Here is a 19,794-nt window from a genome sequence, read left to right as displayed (position 1 = left end):
CACACAATACCGAAATTACAGAACGTGTTGCAGATTGTATAATTGCTATAATTCTTTGTGCGTGTCCACATTGTCTGGTATGTTGGTGCACACGGTATTCAAAATACAGTTGCCAGTCTCTGATGTGTGTGATTGCTGTTTGACGATCAAAATCTATCCAAGATTCTTCTAAAGGTTCTTCCAATGCTACTTATCGTGCGATGCGATTAACATCCTCTGTCTGTATTCACGTGGGGGAAAAAAATCACTTTACCCACTTGTGTGGGTGATAATGTTTGGGGATATTTCGGAGAGCTTTGTTAACCCAGCTCTGTGCTCAGTTCTCTACACCCTTGTCATAAAACAGAAAATAATGTTTTTATGTTTTTGTTTATAAACTGTAGACGACGTACTAATTAAGGAAAATCTTAATCAAAATTCTGAATGTTTTTGTTTCTTTGAAAGGCATAGTCTATATTCATAGTCTAGTTCCCTTTGCAAATAGCACGCCAAGGACACACGGGAAAACATGCTGTTTGCTGCCATCTACCGGCCATATATTCACTGTTTGGCTTTGTGAGGAGGATCTGCGCGTGAGTGTAATTTAAACAGAATCCTGCTCAGCCCTGAGTCCTCCTAAATTCATTTTTGCTTTTCTGAACGTTATTTTTAGCATATTTACTTTTGCGCTAGTTAAAACACTCTTAAAGGGTCCCGGTTGCAACCACACTGGTCGAGCCTCGTTTTGGTCCCTTTAAAAGACTGAATTTGAAAGAAAGAACTACAGAATAAAAAAACGTGAAGTACTTTTAGAAACATTTTATATTTCACTTTTGCGCGCCAGAGGAAGACAAGAGGCGCTCTGGATAATTGCAGAAATGCCTTGTTTTTTTTCTTTGTGTGTGTGTGTGGGGGGGGGGGGCATTGCTAAACATAAAACCACATGAAATGCATAGTGCTGACTGACGCCTCATCTTTCTTTTCTGTTTTGCCATTTTTAACAGAAAGCAAAACACGAAAAAAACGATTTGGTACCGTTTAGTAAGATTTCCCATTTTTCCCATCATTGTGACCTAAATCAGACAGACTACGCCTATGTATTTAATTTGGCTTAAATCTGGCGACAGGTTTGTTTTCGAAATTTGCCGTGGAACTACCCCCTCGCCTCCATTTTTTTTTAATTAATATTAAATGTACTCGATGCCTTTAGACTGCCTGCATACAACCCGGGCCTTCTTTCCCTGTGAAGTCCACCTGACTGGTTAATCGTTAGCTAATCTCCTTCATGGAAACCCAGGTCTTTGAAGTCCGGTGCACTGCGGAGGAAGTGTGCGGTGATTGGGAAGTGGTGGTCGCAGATGTGAGGCGGGGCCTCAGCCAGTGGTAGAATCCACGTGTGCCCGTCTTTGCAAGCGGGGTCAGCCTCCATATTAACGAACACATTCCTGCCACAGGCCTTACTGTAAGTATACTCCATAAAAGGGTGCGCGCGCAGGCCCCACAATTCTTCATTTAACGTTACTATGCCTGAAGAGGCGTCGATACTTGATAGAAGTGTTTCACAATCGGACATGAATGGCCATGCTGCGCACAGTTTCAGAACAATGTGCACACACACATGAAAGGGAGGCAGGTGAGCAACAGTTACACATAATGACACACGCACCAGCATAAATATGTTTAATATGCACGTCCACGCATACGGCTCAGAAATGTTTGTATGTGCACACAACGTTTTAGCATTCACTCACGTGGTAGGTATACACACACATAGGTTCTCTGCACACGTGTGCCTTCACACATCCCTTTTGACATTCAGACCCACTTGTAAATGTGGTGGCTGTGTACACACACGTTCGCCTGTGTGCCAGGTTATCACTCTCTCTAATATATATACACATACATATATATATATTTATATATATACACATACATATATATATGAGGTTTGAAGCACGCATAGACGCAGCCGTCCACCAGTGGCAGATGTGCACACGCTCTGATAGATGGAACAATGCTCACAGACAGTAAAAGCAGAGCGGCGCGCACATTTGGAGGAAATGGAATGCTTTGGGGGCGTTTGCCTTCGGTTTATATTGCCCTGGAATGGCTTTCAAGCTGAACTTTATTGCCCCAATAAGTTCCCCGGGCCGCGGCTCCCCGCTGCCTTCACACTTCCGTCCACTGTGGAGAATTCACACTGCTTGGGATGAAAAAAGGTCCCATTTTTGTCTGGAAACCAAATCAGGCCTCGACAAACTTTTGAAGCGCTCGGGTTTCCAAGAATGCTCTCTTTCAGAGGGGGTAGGGCTCATTTGTCTCGTGTACATTAGCCTTTAAAAGATATATAATATAACCTGGTGTTCTCTCCTTTCGTCCAAGTAGACAGGGAGCGTTGCTAAGAGCAGCGCACTCATGTCTATGTACGTGAAATGCTAATACATGGTTTAAGTAAGTGACACGCCTAAGAAGGATAGGCCCCTCTTTTGTTATTCACTCGCTGGCTTTGCCCGATACAGTAGACAGATTATTAATGTATTTTACGTTTTGAACACACCCCAAGGGGCGACTATATGCTACGCTGGAAAAAAAGACATGTAAAAGTAATATTTGTTGGATTTAATTAGTAAAAAATAATATATCGGAATTGCAGTGATGTATTGCGCTGACTTACGCTGCGGAAATAAATTCTTCACAATGTTCCAAGACTGCATTAAATCATTCTAAGAGCCCGGCTCGTCTGGAATATTCTGCAACATCGGGTACAGTAAAACCGTTTTGCTCACAGCGGCGCCGGGCCAGCTCGCTGCTCTATCCCTCTGGCGTGCCAGTCAGCCGGCACCAAGTCCGCCGAAATCTGTCCCGAAGTAAAGCGGAACCCGAGGGGCATGTGCGTCCGCTTTACACGAAGGTTTCTGAAAGCGCTTTGTGTCTGCCTGCCTCGGGTGCCTGCCAACGCTCAGTCCCCGAGCCAGGGGTACACTCGCACAGTCACACTGGTAACTACTCACAGGGGTGCGGGCGTCCGCGGGATCCTCCGCTGGAAAGAAGTACAACTCTGAGGAGGGAGGGTGGATGGGAAACCAACTTCTAGCCGCTAGCTGGACTCCGAGGCCCTGGCCTGCCGTCAGAAGGGACTGCAGGGCTCGGATCTACGCAGGTCAAGGGAAGAAAAGTCTGACAAGCGCTCGGAGCCGGGGCGGCCACAGAAGGGCCCGTTTCCTCCACGCTGCAGCGTTTCCTCGCTCTCTAACTTGGCCTGCGGTTTCCCAGAGCAGGGGCGGTTCCGCAGGCATCCTGCTTCCTTCAGAACAAACACATGTTTTTTATACATCAATTAGCAACAGTTTACTACTTTAACCGGCTCCTCTCCCTGCGTGTATTTTATGGGTGACGCCTTTTCAGGTGAGTGAAATGGAGACTTCCCGCGGCTGCCGCTTCGCAGGAATCCCGGCTCCCTTTATAAATCTCGGCAAATTATGACTCTTTCCACACCAAAGCCTTTGTACTCCAAAAGTTAAATCAGGCAGGCTTATCCAATTTTGCAGGCCATTTCACCCGAATGTGGTCTGACTTTTTACAGTGCAGATGGAGCCTAAAAGAAGCCAGAGCCGGGAAATCGAATCTAGCCCAGCCAGAACCGTAAAATCAATAACATAGAATACTTTTCTGGGGCGTGCTGGACACAGGATCTCAGCCTGTCTTTTTATCAGGGCGAGTGTGAATAACAATGTAGAAGTCCAAGTCAGCTCGCGCCTAAACGTGTAAAGTGAAACGTGCAGCAAAAAGAGCATTTTATTTCCTGCCTGGAGACATTTGCTCTTGGTGTGAATCAATAAACACATTTCTCAGCTCTTGACCGAAACCCAATGCGGCTTTTAAGGCTCAAGTGGCGGGTATAGATTCAGCAGAATAATTAAACGCTGAGATCGAACACCTATGGCCACGGCTACAGGGCAACGGAGCCCACAATATGACACAGACGTGTGATCTTGTGCAATGGTTGCTCGTCCTACGTAGGCGAGAATGGACGGGTATGTTTAAGGATGCGTGTGGGCTGTGGTAAATTGGCGGGGTTTGCTATAACCAAAGTGAAAAAAAAAGAATTTGTTGTTAAAGTGGAGGCTTTGGAGAGGTTGGTGTATTTCTTTTTTTTTTGGTTGAACGAATGTGTATTAAACGTGTTAGAAACCCATATTAGCGTCAATAAATCAAACCCTTTGTAATTGCCTGTATTATTACACGACTTGGTTTTTTATTTCTGTTTGATTTGGAAAGTACACGACTCCTGGGGTGAACTTTCCAGACAAGCCCATTTACTTTGCCGCCCCCGCGCCCCTTTCCTGGGCCAGGCTGCCTAGCTCAAGCCCTGGAAGCGCGCAGATTTATCTGTGGCAGGGAACACATATTTGTTGAGGAGGGGTTCTTGCTGTGTGTACAAGGAAGGTTGCTGGTGTGATGCAGGGGGTCCCCGGTGCCCTGCAGCTCGCCTCATGGGTGCTGTTTTGCAAGCTCGGGCTTTCGCTATTGGTCAGCCTCCTGATCAGATGGCTCTGTTTCCTTCTGTCCCTCACTGGCAGGCGGCCACCCCCCCTTCAGCTAAAACCCAATCTCCGATAAAGTACTAATAGCTAAAGCACTTGCCCTATAAAACACAACAAATCATAAAGGCAGCCACGGACCGCTCCGTCCTCCAGATGAGCGCTTTCTTCGTGAACTCTGCCTTCCCGGTGTCTCTGCCTGCTGGGCAGGAGTCCTTCCTGGGGCAGATCCCCGTCTACTCCTCCCCGGGCTATGGGGACCCCCTCAGGCACTTTCCGGCCACCTACGGGGCTGCCGGGGTGCAGGAGAAGGGCTTCCCGGCCCCTGCCTACTACCACCAGACGGCCAGCACAGCCTACGGCCGACAGTCTGCCTGCGAGTACGGGGCAGCCGGCTTCTACCGGGACAAGGAGCCCCCGTGTTCGCTGCCCAGCCTGGACGAGCACCAGCCGCACTACAAGCCGGACTGCGCCCAGGGCAAGAGCCTCTTCGGGGAGCCGGAGGAGGACAAGTGCCCCACGCCTGTCTATCCCTGGATGCAAAGAATGAATTCATGTAACAGTGAGTGCCGTTCCTTCCTCTGCCTGCTCGCAATCCTCTCCGCTGCCTGCTTCATCCATCCTTTCACGCGCTGACTACTCGGCCCTCTCTGCCCACTGTCTGCAGAATCTCCTGTCCTCTCCGCTGCCTGCTTCGCCCACCCTTACACGCACAGACTACTCGGCCCTCTGCCTGCGAGTCTTCTGTTCTCTCCGCTGCCTGCTTCATCCACCTTTCTCATCTTTGCATGCTCTCTGCCTACGCTGTTCTCTCCGCTGCCTGCTTCACCCACCCTGCTCATTCTAGTCTCTCTGCCTGCTCAGTCCTCTGTGTCTTCTGCCTGCTGTGTCCTCTCCGCTGCCTGCTTCATCCACCATGCTCATCCTAGTATGCTCTCTGCCTACTCAGCCCTATGTGCCTGCTCAGTCGTCTGTCCTCTCCGCTGCCTGCTTCATCGACCCTGCTCATCCGCGTGGACTCTCTGCCTGCTCAGCCTTCAGGCCTCTGCCTGCTCAGTCTGTTGCTCTCTCCCCTGCCTGCTTCATCCACGTGGGCTCTCTGCCTGCTCAGCCCTCTCTGCCCTTCTTTGCCCGCTCGGCCTCTAAAGCTTTAGGCCCTCGTTAGAGAAAGGAAGTATTTTTCTAGAAGTTGTTCCAAGGGTAGCTGTTAGACCTACACTCTTGGCAGCTTTCCTCACACTGAAACAGTTGCTACTCTTAAAAAAAACTCTAAATGAACCCGCAGACACCCTTTGCAGGGAGTCACAGCAGCAATGCATCACTTCTGTACAGGCACACACACAAACACATCCTTCACAATGTGCCCGCATATATTCTGCTGTGGCAGTTAGTAGCGCTTCTTACTAGTCAAGGCGTCGAAGCGCTTTGTACAGAGTTGTGCGAATGTATAGAAACTACATCGCACAATGCACAGGGTACTAGTACACATTTACAACGTACACATACAGAGGTATAGCCATAAAGTGATCCAATATTCGTACACACACGTGTTCACACAAACACACAAACCAGGACCCACATTCCACAAACTTGTTAGAACTCAAACCCTTAAACATAATATTATGCTACAGCAGCGTACACGCCCGGCTCGTATATCACACGCAGACAGGGTGATACTAGATATGAGATCGTATACCACGAAGTTGAATACGTACACATATGAGGCACATTTATAAATACTGCTAGAATCCAGTAGTCACTAGTGTAGTCACTAGTGCAGTTTGAAGAAGGAGAGATGTCAATGTACACTGATTCAACGTACACTGCATACTCCAAAGAGCGCGCGATCACACACATCCACGCGCGCGCACACACACGGTACACCCGGGGATGGAAGTATGGAAATGCATATAAAAACAATGTACAAACGCACTTATACTGAGCGTCATAATAAACACGCAAACATGCAGAAAACACGGAATGCACACGGTATTCTCTACAGTTACACATACATGTGCAAAACTGCACATTTACCTGCGTGTACACATCTGAAACATGCTATAAATTGTACTAACATATTAATACATGTGGTGAAGCAAACGATGCACTGGGTGTACCTATACTTATGGCATATATGGATACATGTCCGTGCTAACAATGTGTACATGGCGTTGATGTACGTATACGTGTATCCATGATGTCACTATACAGATTTGCACAAAAATACATAAATAATGATCTGATAATGAAATGTTTAGAGCACAAGAGATGAGCTTTCACTGCACACTGACAGGTTCTGCAGAGAACGATTGCGAATCCTGGATTACAGCGCATAGATAAAAACACCCAGATTCCAGATTTCAAAGGTAGTAATTTAAGGTGCTTGGAAAAAAGATCCCAGTAATAAAAGTCTCGGTGTGTAATGAAAAGCCCCCGGTGGGTATTTTCTTTAGGTGATCCATTGCTTGTTTAAGTGCTATATCTCTTCCATCAAACAGGTAGCGTGTCCACCATCAGATATTATTTGTTAGCTTTTAAAATCCAAATGGATGCCCATTAGTCCTGGGACGTGTCGTGTTGTGTGCGTTAATGCACAGTGAGCGTATTCTGCCCACTCTCTCAGCAGATCGATCCTCTTCATTATTGCTTAAATGCCCCGATCTGTTAGTGTTATCGTTGTGTGTGCTGGGGGCGAGGTGTGAAACACACCGGAGCAAGCCCACAGTCGGGGAGGCACGCAAGACCTGTCAGGCCGCCAGGGCGGAGGTGCACACACTGCCTCGCCGATAATAAACCGCTTCCACCACCCAGCGATCTATAGGGCTGGGAGAGATACCTAGAGTCCCAAGCTCGCTAGATGACTTCGGAGTCCCCGGGCCGCCCATCAAACTGGCAAAGCCATACATGTGAGCATGGTTCGAAAAAGCCACATAAATCGCTCTAAGATGCTCGTGGCTGGGGGTGGTCTAAGATGCTCGTGGCTGGGGGTGGGTCCACACTCCGGAGTTCGAGATTGGGACTGATTGAAAAGGGGTTATTGTGAATGTGTGGTGGGTACTTTAAAGTCCTTTTCTTGTGACCTCAGGGACCGCACACGCTGCATACAGTATAAACCACTTCCAAAAGATTCCAGACACGACGGATCCAAGAAGTATTTAACATAGAGATTGATGGCTTCAGGTCGGGTGGAGAAAGTGCGTGAAAATATTTTCGCGCACTCTAGATGAAGGGACAACCGATTCAAAAAAACCGACCTATCTATACTGTCTGGGACCAGCAAACATACATTTTTACAGGGTTACATGATTTGTGCAGGGGCAGAGGAACAATAGCTTAGCAAAAAAACGCCATCTTCAGACAACGCTCGTCATACATAAATCGCTTCCACTCGGGAGCGAGATATGCGTGTAACAGTCGACTCACTCCTCTTCCTGTCTATCTGCAGCCATCCTCCTGCAGCAGGGGAGGGGTTCAGTTCCCGCACGTTTAACACAAACTGCCTTTTTTTGCCCAACAGGTTCGGCTTTCGGGCCCAGTGGACGGCGAGGCCGCCAGACCTACACCCGCTACCAGACCCTGGAGCTGGAAAAGGAGTTTCACTTCAACCGGTACCTGACCCGGCGGCGGCGGGTGGAGATCGCCCACGCCCTGTGCCTCACCGAGCGGCAGATCAAGATCTGGTTCCAGAACCGCCGCATGAAGTGGAAGAAAGAGAACAAACTCCTAAATTCCTCACAGCTGAGCCCAGAAGAGGAGGACGAGAAGCAGCCCTCGGAGTGAAGGAGGGGGGCGTGGGGGCGAGAGGATAAAAAAATCCACACACCCACTTACAAAAAGCACAAAGTGCTGTAGCTTTGTATAAAATAAAAATAGGAAAGTAATGGAATGAGACAAAACAGGACTGGCACTTAAAATGTTTGCACAATGTGCGTTCTTGAAATCTATATATATTTGTCTTGTTACATATGAAACTTCATTTTTGTACTTTATTCCTTGGACTGACTTTTTTTCATTTTGTGTCTGTGGTGAAAGTCGAGTTATTTAATTGGAAGTGCTGCCGTATACGTGTAATCTCCCCCCTGTGCACCCTTGCTCTAATTTTGTAAAGTGTTTTCGTGCACGATTGAATTATAGATTTTGTTTTGTTAAATAAAAGGGGTGTTATAAAGGTTCCGTTTCAACTCCCCACCGGACAGACCTACCTCGATGCAGGGGGTGGGGCAAAATCATAATTTTGTATGTGATGTGTTTGTTTGTAGATTGTACAGAACACCTGCGTCCGGGTGTGCGCAAATAAAAAGAAGAAAAAATCCTACATTATGCCAGTGTATTTTCTTTCTGGTGGGCGCGAGGGGCCTCAAGACGCACAAGAATCCAAGTGGCTATAATCTTTCATTTGTATAACTTGGAACTTTCACTTACAAGTTAATGAAAGAACCCCTACCCTTTTTTGGAGGGGGGTGTCCGATCACTTAATCACCTGGCGAAACCCCTCTCACAAGCAGGGGTTGACATTTCCCTTTTAATACCCTTGTTTGTATTTTCTGCCATATAGGATGGTACAAAGGACTCTATCAAATAAACGCCCGAGAGCAGCCAGGAGGCAAACAATGGCTGAACTGATTTTACAAGGAATGTTCTATTTTTGCCACCTTGGGGGCACCAAAGCTCGCGAAGACCAAGCGTACAATATCAGAAATTATGCCCGGAAGTAGAAACTATGTATACATTTATTTCTACTTCAAGGCAGGGGGGATGGGGCTACAAGGCTTCCGTGTTCATTTGGCAAAGCCATTCACGCCCATAGTGTTTTACAACAAAGGAGAGGATGTGCGTGGTGGGTGGAGGGGGTGAAAGGGTGAGGGCCGTCCGTTCCCCCACCATGCTACTTTTTGGTTTGACGGTATTCTTGATGCTCCCTTGTTTTTAAGAACACTTAGTCTTTTTTTAATACAGCAGCTGCCTGTCATCTCACCCTCGCCACCTTTTTTCTGAGGGTCTTGGTAGACTTTCCTATAAGATATCCGGTCTGACAGGGCCCTTCTCGGGTTCCTCTGTGCTGGGAGCAGCTCCAGCTGAAAGATGACATATTCCCCTCGGTGCCACCGCTGCTATTAGTACACATTTATGTAAAAGATGTCACTTAAGGAGCGACTTGCAGGCACAAATCTGCACAATCTTTCAGCGTACGGGCCGCAATAGCAGGGATCGAAGCCCGTCAGATCTGAAGAAAACCCTTGGACGAACTTTAAACACAACTATCGCCAGAGAGGCGCAGAAACAGCAGTCTGCTGCACTTAGAAGAAAGGGGAGCACTTAAAACTCGCCGGTCCCCATGGATGCAGATAAGGGGCTCGCTCATTAATGGGCACCTTTTATGTCCGGGTGCCAGGATATGTTTAAAACTCTCTTCCTTAATTTTGCAAGGCTCTGGTGAGGAACGTCTCGATCCTATAGACCGAGTCACTCGTTTTTGTTGGCCGAGGGTGGTGGGAGTCTCGAAAGCGGTCTGCAAAGACCACCTCTTTTTAAGTCCAAGGACCTCAGGCCGGGGGCCTTGCGCAGAAGAGGTCAAATCCAAAATGACACCCTTCTACACCACTTAAGGATATGTATTCCTTGCATCCCCTTGTAGGTGGGCAAAATGGCTGCCGGTGTCACCATATGGGGATTTTCTGTCTCTTTCAAATGACTACCCACCCAGAAAATATATCTCACGGTGGCGGAGGCAACGGCGAAAAAGGGGCATTTATGTGTCCAACTGCTAGATAGCAGAAGAAAACATACATGCATACCGGCCTGTGGGGCTATGTGTGTGTGGTAGGTGTAAGACAGTGCCACGAGTACCGATAGTTCAATATAACGATACATACATGGGGTATTAATATCCTCCGCAGTAACAATGTGTAAATACGTGTGCCTATCGTTTTCAGCTGTCCTTTTATGTTTACCATCTTCGTGTACATAATTATTTTCAAATGAACGTATATGGGTATATGTATCTAGTTATAAAGACACATGCATATCCATTAGAACATACATTTATATTCATGTTTCTGTATTAAAACATGTATATGCGTGCATCTTTGTGTGTACAAAGACGGGCTCGTCTGTACATACCAACATGCATGTACATATTCAGACACATAGCAGTATGAGTTTTAAGCGGTTGGGTACTTTGCCTCTTTCACGCCTGCCCTTCGCCTTTTCCCCAGTAGATGGCGCGCTTCGCCAACAAGGAACACCATTCCTCTCTCTCTTTTTTTGGAAATCTCGCATTGACTGGGGCCTAACGATTCTCAGATCGTCACTATTTGTAACCATAGAGCATGAATTACCTCTTGAGGTCATCAGTGAGAATTTACGACTGGTCAACAAAGGCACGTGACTCGGCGGCGCGCACCCCCACCCCCCATATCTGGCCGCATACATAGCAAAACGAAGTACAGTGCTTGAGCTATAATTCATGAATTCGTCATAAATCCCGAAGCAGAAGGGTTATAACGACCACGATCCACAAATCAAGGCCTCCAAAATAACCCAAATGAGCTCTTATTTTGTGAACTCGCTCTCGGGGCGCTATGCGAATGGCCCCGAATATCAGTTGCTAAATTATGGGACTGGCAGCGCCATGAACGGTTCTTACAGGGACTCGGGCAGCATGCACTCCAGCTCGTATGGCTATAACTACAATGGCATGGACCTCACAGTCAACCGGCAAGCGTCTTCCGGCCACTTCGGGGCGGTGGGAGACAGCTCCCGCGGCTTCCCCTCGGCCCCCCCGGCCGCCCAGGAGGGCAGGTTCAGGCAGGCGCCCAGCTGCTCTCTTTCCTCGCCGGAGCCCTTGCCCTGCTCCAACAGCAAGCAGCCTTCCTCCTCCTCCACGTCCCCCCCGTCCGAGCAGGCGACCCCCGGCAGCTCCAGCCACTTTACGGAACTAGAGGAGACGAGCGCCTCCTCGGAGGCGGAGGACGGCACCCCCCGGAGCAGCAGGGCGCAGGCAGAGCCCCCCAGCAACCCCGCGGCCGCCTCCCCGGACGGACAAGCGCCGCAGATCTTCCCCTGGATGCGGAAACTTCACATCAGCCACGGTACTGCTCTTATATTTCTTGTAACGTGTGATGAAAATGTCATGTTTTCTTTCCTCCCTGTACCTCCCTGAATTCGAACAGTTCCTGGCAAGCCCCGCATGTATTCCCCGGGTGAGCTCTGGGAGACGTTTTAAATGTTGTGGTTTACTGCTATATTGAAATGAAGACCAGCCACAGTAAATTAAAAGGATGCTGGCATTTATTATTTTGCAAGAAAGGGTGTTAGTTCATATTTTCCCTGAATTCGTTACAGTGTAACTGCAAAATAGGTGCAGATTTCCACTTTATAGCGCGTAAACCTTTATTTAAAGTATGGGGCACCGAGATGCGCAATAAAAATGGGTCAGCTAAATAAAATCTACCGAAAGGGGCAGTTTGGCAACGCTTGCAGTGTGTAAATATTGAATATATTGCTCTAAGAGCTACTACACGCTCCCAGGACAAACAGCTCCGAAAAAAGAAATTATTTAAACCCGTGAATGCGGCGATGAGTGCATCCCAGGTGATGCGAGCTCTCTGTCCCCGGCCAGAACCCTGTCTGAGTGCTCTCTGTCCCCGGCCAGAACCCTGTCTGAGTGCTCTCTGTCCCCGGCCAGAACCCTGTCTGAGTGCTCTCTGTCCCCGGCCAGAACCCTGTCTGAGTTTGCTGCGAGCTCTCTGCCTGGCCAGAACCCTGTCTGAGTGCTCTCTGTCCCCGGCCAGAACCCTGTCTGAGTTTGCTGCGAGCTCTCTGCCTGGCCAGTACCCTGTCTGAGTATGCTGCGAGCTCTCTGTCCCCGGCCAGAACCCTGTCTGAGTTTGCTGCGAGCTCTCTGCCTGGCCAGTACCCTGTCTGAGTGCTCTCTGCCCCTGGCCAGATCCCTGTCTCATTGTGCTGCGAGCTCTCTGTCCCTGCTCAGTGTGCCCCAGTGCCAACCAGATGCTGGGAGCTCTCTGCCCCTACCCAGTGCCCTGTTTGATTGTGCTGCGAGCTCTTTGCCCCTACCGATTGCCCTGTCTGAGTGCCCCTCAGGTGCCGGGAGCTCTCTGCCCCTGCCAGTGCCCTGTCTGATTGTGCTGCGAGCGCTCTGGCCCCGCCAGTGGCCTGTCTTGAGTGTCCCGCGGGTGCCACGAGCTCTTTTCCCCTGCCATTGCCCTGTCTGATTGTGCTGCGAGCTCTCTGCCCCTGCCAGTGCCCTGTCTGAGTGCCCCGCAGGTGCCGCGAGCTCTTTGCCCCGTCTGAGTGTGCTACGAGTCTCTGCCCCTCGCACTGAGCCCTGTCAGAGTGCCTACCAAGTGCTGCAACTCTCTGCCCAGTGCCTGCCTGTGTGCCCCGCAGATGGTGCAAGCCTTGTGCCCAGATCCCTGCCTGTAATGCGCGTCCCTGTCGCTCTTTATAAAAATAATAACCGAGGCTGTTGTTGTGTGTTGGGAGACATGACAGGTCCCGATGGAAAGAGGGCGCGCACCGCCTACACCCGCTACCAGACCCTGGAGCTGGAGAAGGAGTTCCACTTCAACCGGTACCTGACCCGGCGGCGGCGCATCGAGATCGCCCACGCCCTGTGCCTGTCCGAGCGGCAGATCAAGATCTGGTTCCAGAACCGCCGCATGAAGTGGAAGAAAGACAACAAACTCAAGAGTATGAGCCTGGCCACGACCAGCAGCGCCTTCCAGCCCTAAAATGCCAGACGGAACTCAAAGAGCAGCCAAACAGCAGCCACTCCTCGCTCCACAGTACTGTGTTGGAGGCATCTTCTGGCATGACTTTGATATTTTGGGGACATCTACTGTGGTACTACGAACACACATATTGTTTTCATGTTTTTTTGGTTTCTTGTTTTGTCCCCCTCTTTCCTACCCTTTACTCCCCAGACGCCCCCAAAATGCCCGTGATGTTCTCAATGTTTGTGCTATTGTGATCTATGTTGGAAGCCTCCGGAAAGCTAGCATGTTTATTCAAAACTCTTAAATGTGGTAACTTATTTATGAACGCGGCACCAAACCGCCTTCTTTTTAAATGTTATTTAAGTTTACAGCTTCGGACTTCTCTCGCCTGCCCCTGAAAAGTTTGGAGGGGGAGGGAATGTCCCTGCACTGCTCTGGTAAAGAAAGGAAAAAAATGACTTAAAAAAGCTGGTGCCCATTCGCCTGTCATTCCAATTGTCAAGTCTGTGAATGTAGTCCCAACCGCAGTTCAGGCTTTTGTTGTGTCCCATGGTGCCCTCGCCTCGGTCAAGGACTGAAGCAACCCGAGTGCAGGTTCGGAGCAGCTTCGCCGAGTCCCAGGATCTGTAAATACTCGACAACAATGTCTCCTGTGACCAAGAAGCGTGGAGCAGAGTGAATGAAATGTGACGTGTAATAATTATATGGCATTTGTCATGTCTGTTGGTTAAGATGCTTTTTTGTATATGTTTGTAGTTCTATTGGAAGTTTAAAAAGGGTAATAAAAATTTTAAAAAATAAGGTACTGAAGCCTTTACTGCCTGTGGAAGGTATTCCACTTTGTCTGCACGTCGTGGGAAGCGGTTCCGGGAGGTACCTGTTTCGGTGCTTGTAGTGTTGAAAATGTCACTTCGGTCCCCTTGGAGGGGAGGATTGCTGTTCCGAAGCTGTTCCAGTGCTAGACTGCGCGTGTCTGCTTTGTTGAGTCCAGTTCAGAGATTGTCCGCTTTTAAAATTTATCAGAAGTACGACCTTGGACCAACCTACCGTCCTTAGCATAAAACACTAAAATTAAAAACGCAATAAAATAGCTGGGTTTGCGCAGAGAGGCGTTTAGGCACATCCGGGGCCTTGAACGAAAAAATAAACCTTTCAGTCCATGGGATGATGTCCTCGTGACGACAGAAAAAAAATGTTCCCAAGAATCCGTGTTTAGACTGTTTTTTTCCCAATGTAAATTGCCTGTTTGGGTCTCCAAAAAACCAGAATGCGCTGGGTCCCTGGTCGACGGAAAGACCGCTCTTCGGCCAAACTCACCCAAGTGGTAAGAAAGTCCCATCTAAAAGCCCGCACAAGCACCCCGCCCTGCTTTTGAAAAGCCCAGATATTTTAGAGCAACAGATCGCGGCATTGTTACATAAACAAAAGTTGGAATCACATAAACTTACCAACTTTGCGGCTCCTGGGTTAAGGCCCCTCCAGAAACAAGTGATTTCGGGGAGCTTTCGAGGTGCCCTGGCGGGTCCGGCCCTGTGCTTTCTCGCTCCTGATATTTTAGCAACGCCAAACTATACCAAAAGTGGCTATGACATTTAGATGTCAAATGGATAGGGTTTTATCGAGAAGTTAGCTCGTAAAAATCGGCCAGGGCTCAGATAGATACCCCTCACTGGCTCTCAAAAGTCACGTGAGGACCATAAAGTTAGTTTTATGGTTTTGGGGAGTTGACAATGTACAATATATTTCACAATCTCTAGAATGTTAAGTGACACTTTAACTGCTTGCCTTGGCGTGTAAAGGGGCAGGGACGGGCGAGCACTTTCCCAGACGAGCGGGACTGCAGCTAGGGTTGGTTCGCTGCCTCGCAGGTCCACCGACGCCAGCACCGCCGCATACAGTAAGTCCAACAGAAATATCTTTTATTCTCTTTTAAAAACCTTGAAAGTCTTGGCGATCTGCAGCTGTGCTCTGAAGGGGGAGGGGCGGGCTGGCTAACAATGCGTCTCTACAGCTGTCCACATGATCCTGCATTATGGAGCATTTTTTACAGGTTTCATCCGTTTTGGCTTATCGAACCAGGGACAAACGTAACCCCCTTGTTAAATAAGGCTCAGATTAATTGCATTTTCCACTGGCGGTTAACATGCTCAGGGTGTGAAGAAAGGTCACCCTGATTTGACGAGGTTATGTGTGCTCCACTCTTTCATATGTGCAGGATAGCCATTTTTGGTCTGTTCCTGGATAGGATTGGTGAGATTTCTCATTTTAGGGCCAATGTGACTGGCCCTGACAGCAGGTCGGCAACCGGTAAGCGGGTACCTCCGTTTTGAGAGGTGAGCAAACTGGGGTCTCTTTTAAAAAGGCATTTTTCTACTTCTTATGTGAGCGAGCCATTCAAACTTTGGAAAATTAAAAACAATCTTTCATACTGCCAAGTATGTACTGAACACGGATAGTTGCGTATGAAACGAAAGGCATGTTCTATTATTTCACGTCGATGGTATGTGCAGGGTCGGCGGCTCTCTTCACAGTGTTCTTTATCTGCTCTTGATATGGATTGCAGAGAGTGATTTTCATGTAGAGCCCCAGCGACTCTTGGTGGGTGGGGGAGGAGGGGGTGGTGTGTGTGTAGGTGTGTGTGTGTGACTGCGGCATTCTTTCTGTGGTACTAAGGAGGGAATGTTCAACACTGGATGACGAGTGTAAGTCATTTATCTCTTCATTAGTCAAACAGACCCCAGCTTCAAACCCATGCAACTCAGTAGGTCCTCGGCTCTTAACCTCCCCTTTAAGTTTACTTTTGCAAAGAGCTTGTTTTGATCTGACTTGGTAACCCGAGGTGGAGTTGTGTAAACTCGCCCTGCTTTTCACTGCTCTTCCAAAGTGTGGTCTGGCAATCTCAGTGTGCGACCTTGCTATCTTAGAGGAGTTGCAGGCATGTGCTATGTGCCCTCGCCTCACTGCGGCTCATCTGTGTAATGCCAGGGGCACGGGCAGGCGTGTTATTGCATATATATTGGTGCCTGCATCTCTTGTGTGGCCATCGGGCGCGCCCGGGTCCTGCTTTATTGTCTCGGGGTGCTCTGAGATGTTTCCCCTCAGAAGCCCCCTGCATGACCTTGCCTTTGCGGGCTGGGCAAGGACGGTGCAGAATAGGGGGCCAGGGGCTCAATAGCAGGCACAGTTCAGGAGGAGTTCACGAAGGCGCAGGGGGCTGGAGATGTAGCAGCCATCGCTCCCACTCGCTGCCTCTAACCAAGCACAGCCCATCTTTCAAAGACTGTGCAAGGCAGGCGGAGAAGCCAAGAAATGCAGGGGTGTGCAGGCACATTCAAAGACGGGGTGCATCCTGCGCAGTTGGGACCCATATCATCCCAGGCTGATAGTTAAACAACAGAGGTAGAAAGATGAAGAGAGGTGTTGGAGACAGACCGAGAGAGAGACGCAGGCAGATAGATAGATAGATAGATAGATAGATAGATAGATAGATAGATAGATAGATAGATAGATAGATAGATAGATAGATATGGGTATTACACAATGGAGTGGTAAAGGTGGGGATACAGATACACATGGTAGCGCTGAAAGGAAACAATGATAGACAGATGAACAGATACATATCATGGCTGGATGCTGCTGGACACAGGCACTCGCATAAAGAAACAAAGACGGTTCGGGCACAGTCACAAACAGAGAGTAACAGAGAGGAAATGCCAAGAAACGTGTACTAAGCAACTGGTGTGAGAGATAGATGGAGCAGTAGAAGGAGAACTAAATAAACACAGATAAATACATACAGACCTGCTAGGCAGTCAAATAAAGTTAGATAGATAGATGAAAACTTAAAGGCAAAATAGAAAGGAAGAAAGAAAGGGTAAACGGCAGAGGGGCTGTGGGCGAATAGATATGAAGTAAAACATAAAAGATTTCAACAGAGAAAAGATTTTAGGCATTTATTTGTGAGTTTTATAACATTTTCCCCAGCTTTGTTCAAGGCAGACAGAATCTAGCGAGGGTGGCCGCCAGTCACAGCAAGCTGGAGGTAGCGAGACACTCACAGGACTGACGGACAGACAGACACACTACATTCTCTGGTGGTGCCCCTCCTGGCATGGGATGCTTCAGAGACAGGGTGTGCACTGGATCTCGGCATGTTGGCTGTCTCTTTTCTGTCCACAACAGGTCGTGGGTGATGGTAAAGAACCCTCACTAATCGCGGTGGCTCTGTGGAAAGGAACACGCCCACCTGTGAACTAAGGGGCACATTTAGGGGATTTTTATCGATAAATCGATGCTCCAATATTATTGGGGGTCACTGGTGGACAAGGCCTGCTCCCTGTACCCCCCTCCCAGCCCGCTGTAAAAGTTAATAAGGGCCTGCGAACAGTGCCTGCTGCCGGCTCAGAGGAGCACATCGATTGCACCGGGTTTTATTACTAAAAGGGTTTCTGCCAGGCATCTGCTCCCTGCTTCTCTTAACAGGCCGAGTTCTCGCTTTGCCGGCGTTGGGATTAAATGTACTGAAAAGGTCTGCCCTGTGGTTCCTGCGGGAAACTTACTCCACAACAGCTTCAATTGCATCTGGGAAGAGCGCACCCCCCGAAAGTGCCCTGTCTTCTGGTAAAGCACAGGACTTCCTGCCCGGGTAGCGTGCACTACGGGTTCATCGGGTTACAAAGCCCAAGGAGTCTTTGCCAGATCGATCACAAGACTAATGCACCGCATCTGTAATAATTACTGGACGTATAGGCCGTACTTTCGTATTACAAGCAATCCCGAAGAACCTGACATACTCCGGTACAATATCCATGCCCTCAGGCTACAAACTTTGCATTATTAGGCGTACTGCCATGCCTAGATGCAACTATATACATTTAAATATGCGGCACGGGGGCGCGTCCTGCGTGCTGCAATATATGCTAAAATGGCGGGTGCATTGCCAGCTCCTACGTGCCTCAATAAACGAACTGCGATACCCACCGCGCTGGATGTAGCCGCATACGAGCATGCCCTGCATTGTATGATCCATACACTGCAACGTAATGCGTACTACCGGGGGACGGTGCTTCTACGTATATACTACAGTCCGTGGCATATGAACATCACCTGCATGCTACCATGTACTTTAATATCCGCGTACAACCATACGCCACATGCGGTTATATATACTCCAATAATGCGCAAAATGTACTGCAAAGTCTGATACGTTGCCTTGCCCTTCAAGCTACAATATAAAGGCAGTGCCCGGCATACTGTAGTAACCTGCCGCAGTATCCGGCATAGTGCATGTTTACATACAGACATACCTATTATTAGGCTATATAATGCACTAGTTCTACATCGTACAAGACAAGCTGCGATATTCAACACAGCGCAATATCATACAATCTGCATTATCCATTGCAATACCCGACCTAGTGCATTGCCTGCGGGCCACAGTACACACTGCGATATTCAACACACCAACGTATCGTACAATCTACAATATATATTGCAATATCCGACCTAGTGACATGCCCTGCGTGCTACAGTACACTGCGATATTCAACACACCATCTTATTGTACAACCTACATTATCCATTGCAATACCCGACCTAGTGCCATGCCCAGCGTGCTACAATATACACTGCGAAATTCAACACACCATCATATCGTACAATCTACAACATATTCAACAGACGCCATGTCCTGCTATCTACAACATTTATTGCAATACCCGACCTAGTGCCAGGCCCTGCGCCTCAGTACACACTGCGATATTCAACACACCGCCAGATAGTACAATATACAATATATATTGCAATACCCGATCGCCATGCCCGGCGTGCCACAATACACACTGCCGATTCAACACACCGCCATGCCCTGCAATCTACAATATCTATTGCAGTACCCGACCTAGTGCCATGCCCAGCGTGCTACAATATACACTGCGATATTCAACACACCGCCATGTCGTACAACATTATCTATTGCAATATCCTATCTCCCGCCATGCCCAGCATGCTACAATATACACTGCGATATTCAACAGACCGCCATGTCGTACAACATTATCTATTGCAATATCCTATCTCCCGCCATGCCCTGCGTGCTACAGTATACTCTGCGATATTCAACAGACGCCATGTCCTGCTATCTACAATATTTATTGCAATATCCGACCTAGAGCCAGGCCCTGCGGGCCACGGTAATGCACCGTGATATTCAACACACCGCCATATTGTATAATCTAGAATATCTATTGCAATACCCGACCTAGGCCATGCTCTGCTTGCTACAGTATACACTGCGATATTCAACACACCGCCATGTCGTACAATCTGCATTATCTATTGCAATATCCTATCTCGTGCCATTCCCTGCGTGCCACAGCACTACGATATTCAACACATGGTATGTCCTGCAATCTACAATATCTATTAAAATACCCGACCTCGTGCCATGTCCTGTGTGCCACAGTATACACCGTGACATTTAACAAACGCCCATGTCCTGCAATGTATAACATGTCATGAAATACCCGACCTCGTGC

At 48.5% G+C, this 19,794-nt stretch overlaps 3 protein-coding genes and 1 long non-coding RNA gene across 7 annotated transcripts in view; 3 read left to right on the top strand and 1 right to left on the bottom strand.

The window, feature by feature from the left end:
* HOXB3 (homeobox B3) overlaps positions 1 to 19,794 on the top strand; it is a 67,093-nt gene that overhangs the window by 1,382 nt on the left and 45,917 nt on the right. The window contains exon 1 of one of the 4 annotated variants that reach the window (XM_069237548.1): positions 15,078 to 15,155. The exons of 2 other annotated variants lie outside the window; for them this stretch is intronic. The gene's annotated coding sequence lies outside the window, so the exon portion shown is untranslated. Of the gene's footprint in view, positions 1 to 15,077; positions 15,156 to 19,794 lie in introns of those variants that run through there. One more of the 4 variants, XM_069237552.1, reaches the window with a different exon arrangement.
* The window catches only part of LOC138299350 (uncharacterized), a 30,887-nt gene that overhangs the window by 984 nt on the left and 10,109 nt on the right, over positions 1 to 19,794 (bottom strand). The window lies entirely within an intron of this gene.
* On the top strand, positions 920 to 8,835 carry HOXB6 (homeobox B6). Its single transcript, XM_069237567.1, has 2 exons — positions 920 to 5,082; positions 8,038 to 8,835. The coding sequence occupies exons 1-2, from the start codon at positions 4,677 to 4,679 to the stop codon at positions 8,298 to 8,300; spliced, it is 669 nt and encodes a 222-aa protein (XP_069093668.1). The 5' UTR covers positions 920 to 4,676; the 3' UTR covers positions 8,301 to 8,835.
* On the top strand, positions 10,864 to 14,059 carry HOXB5 (homeobox B5). The gene is made up of 2 exons (XM_069237545.1): positions 10,864 to 11,611; positions 13,026 to 14,059. The coding sequence occupies exons 1-2, from the start codon at positions 11,065 to 11,067 to the stop codon at positions 13,271 to 13,273; spliced, it is 795 nt and encodes a 264-aa protein (XP_069093646.1). The 5' UTR covers positions 10,864 to 11,064; the 3' UTR covers positions 13,274 to 14,059.

Source organism: Pleurodeles waltl, chromosome 6 (genome assembly GCF_031143425.1).
Source record: "Pleurodeles waltl isolate 20211129_DDA chromosome 6, aPleWal1.hap1.20221129, whole genome shotgun sequence".
Classification (NCBI taxonomy): Eukaryota; Metazoa; Chordata; class Amphibia; order Caudata; family Salamandridae; genus Pleurodeles; species Pleurodeles waltl.
Note: the sequence above shows the minus strand (reverse complement) of the source record. Positions and strands in the feature narration are given on the sequence as shown.

Bases quoted from the DNA above. Each gene is read 5' to 3' on its own strand.
- HOXB6 (XM_069237567.1), top strand. From the start codon at position 4,677: ATGAGCGCTTTCTTCGTGAACTCTGCCTTCCCGGTGTCTCTGCCTGCT. The intron at 5,083-8,037 runs GTGAGTGCCGTT...TTTGCCCAACAG, and splicing joins AAGAATGAATTCATGTAACA to GTTCGGCTTTCGGGCCCAGT.
- HOXB5 (XM_069237545.1), top strand. From the start codon at position 11,065: ATGAGCTCTTATTTTGTGAACTCGCTCTCGGGGCGCTATGCGAATGGC. The intron at 11,612-13,025 runs GTACTGCTCTTA...GTGTGTTGGGAG, and splicing joins GAAACTTCACATCAGCCACG to ACATGACAGGTCCCGATGGA.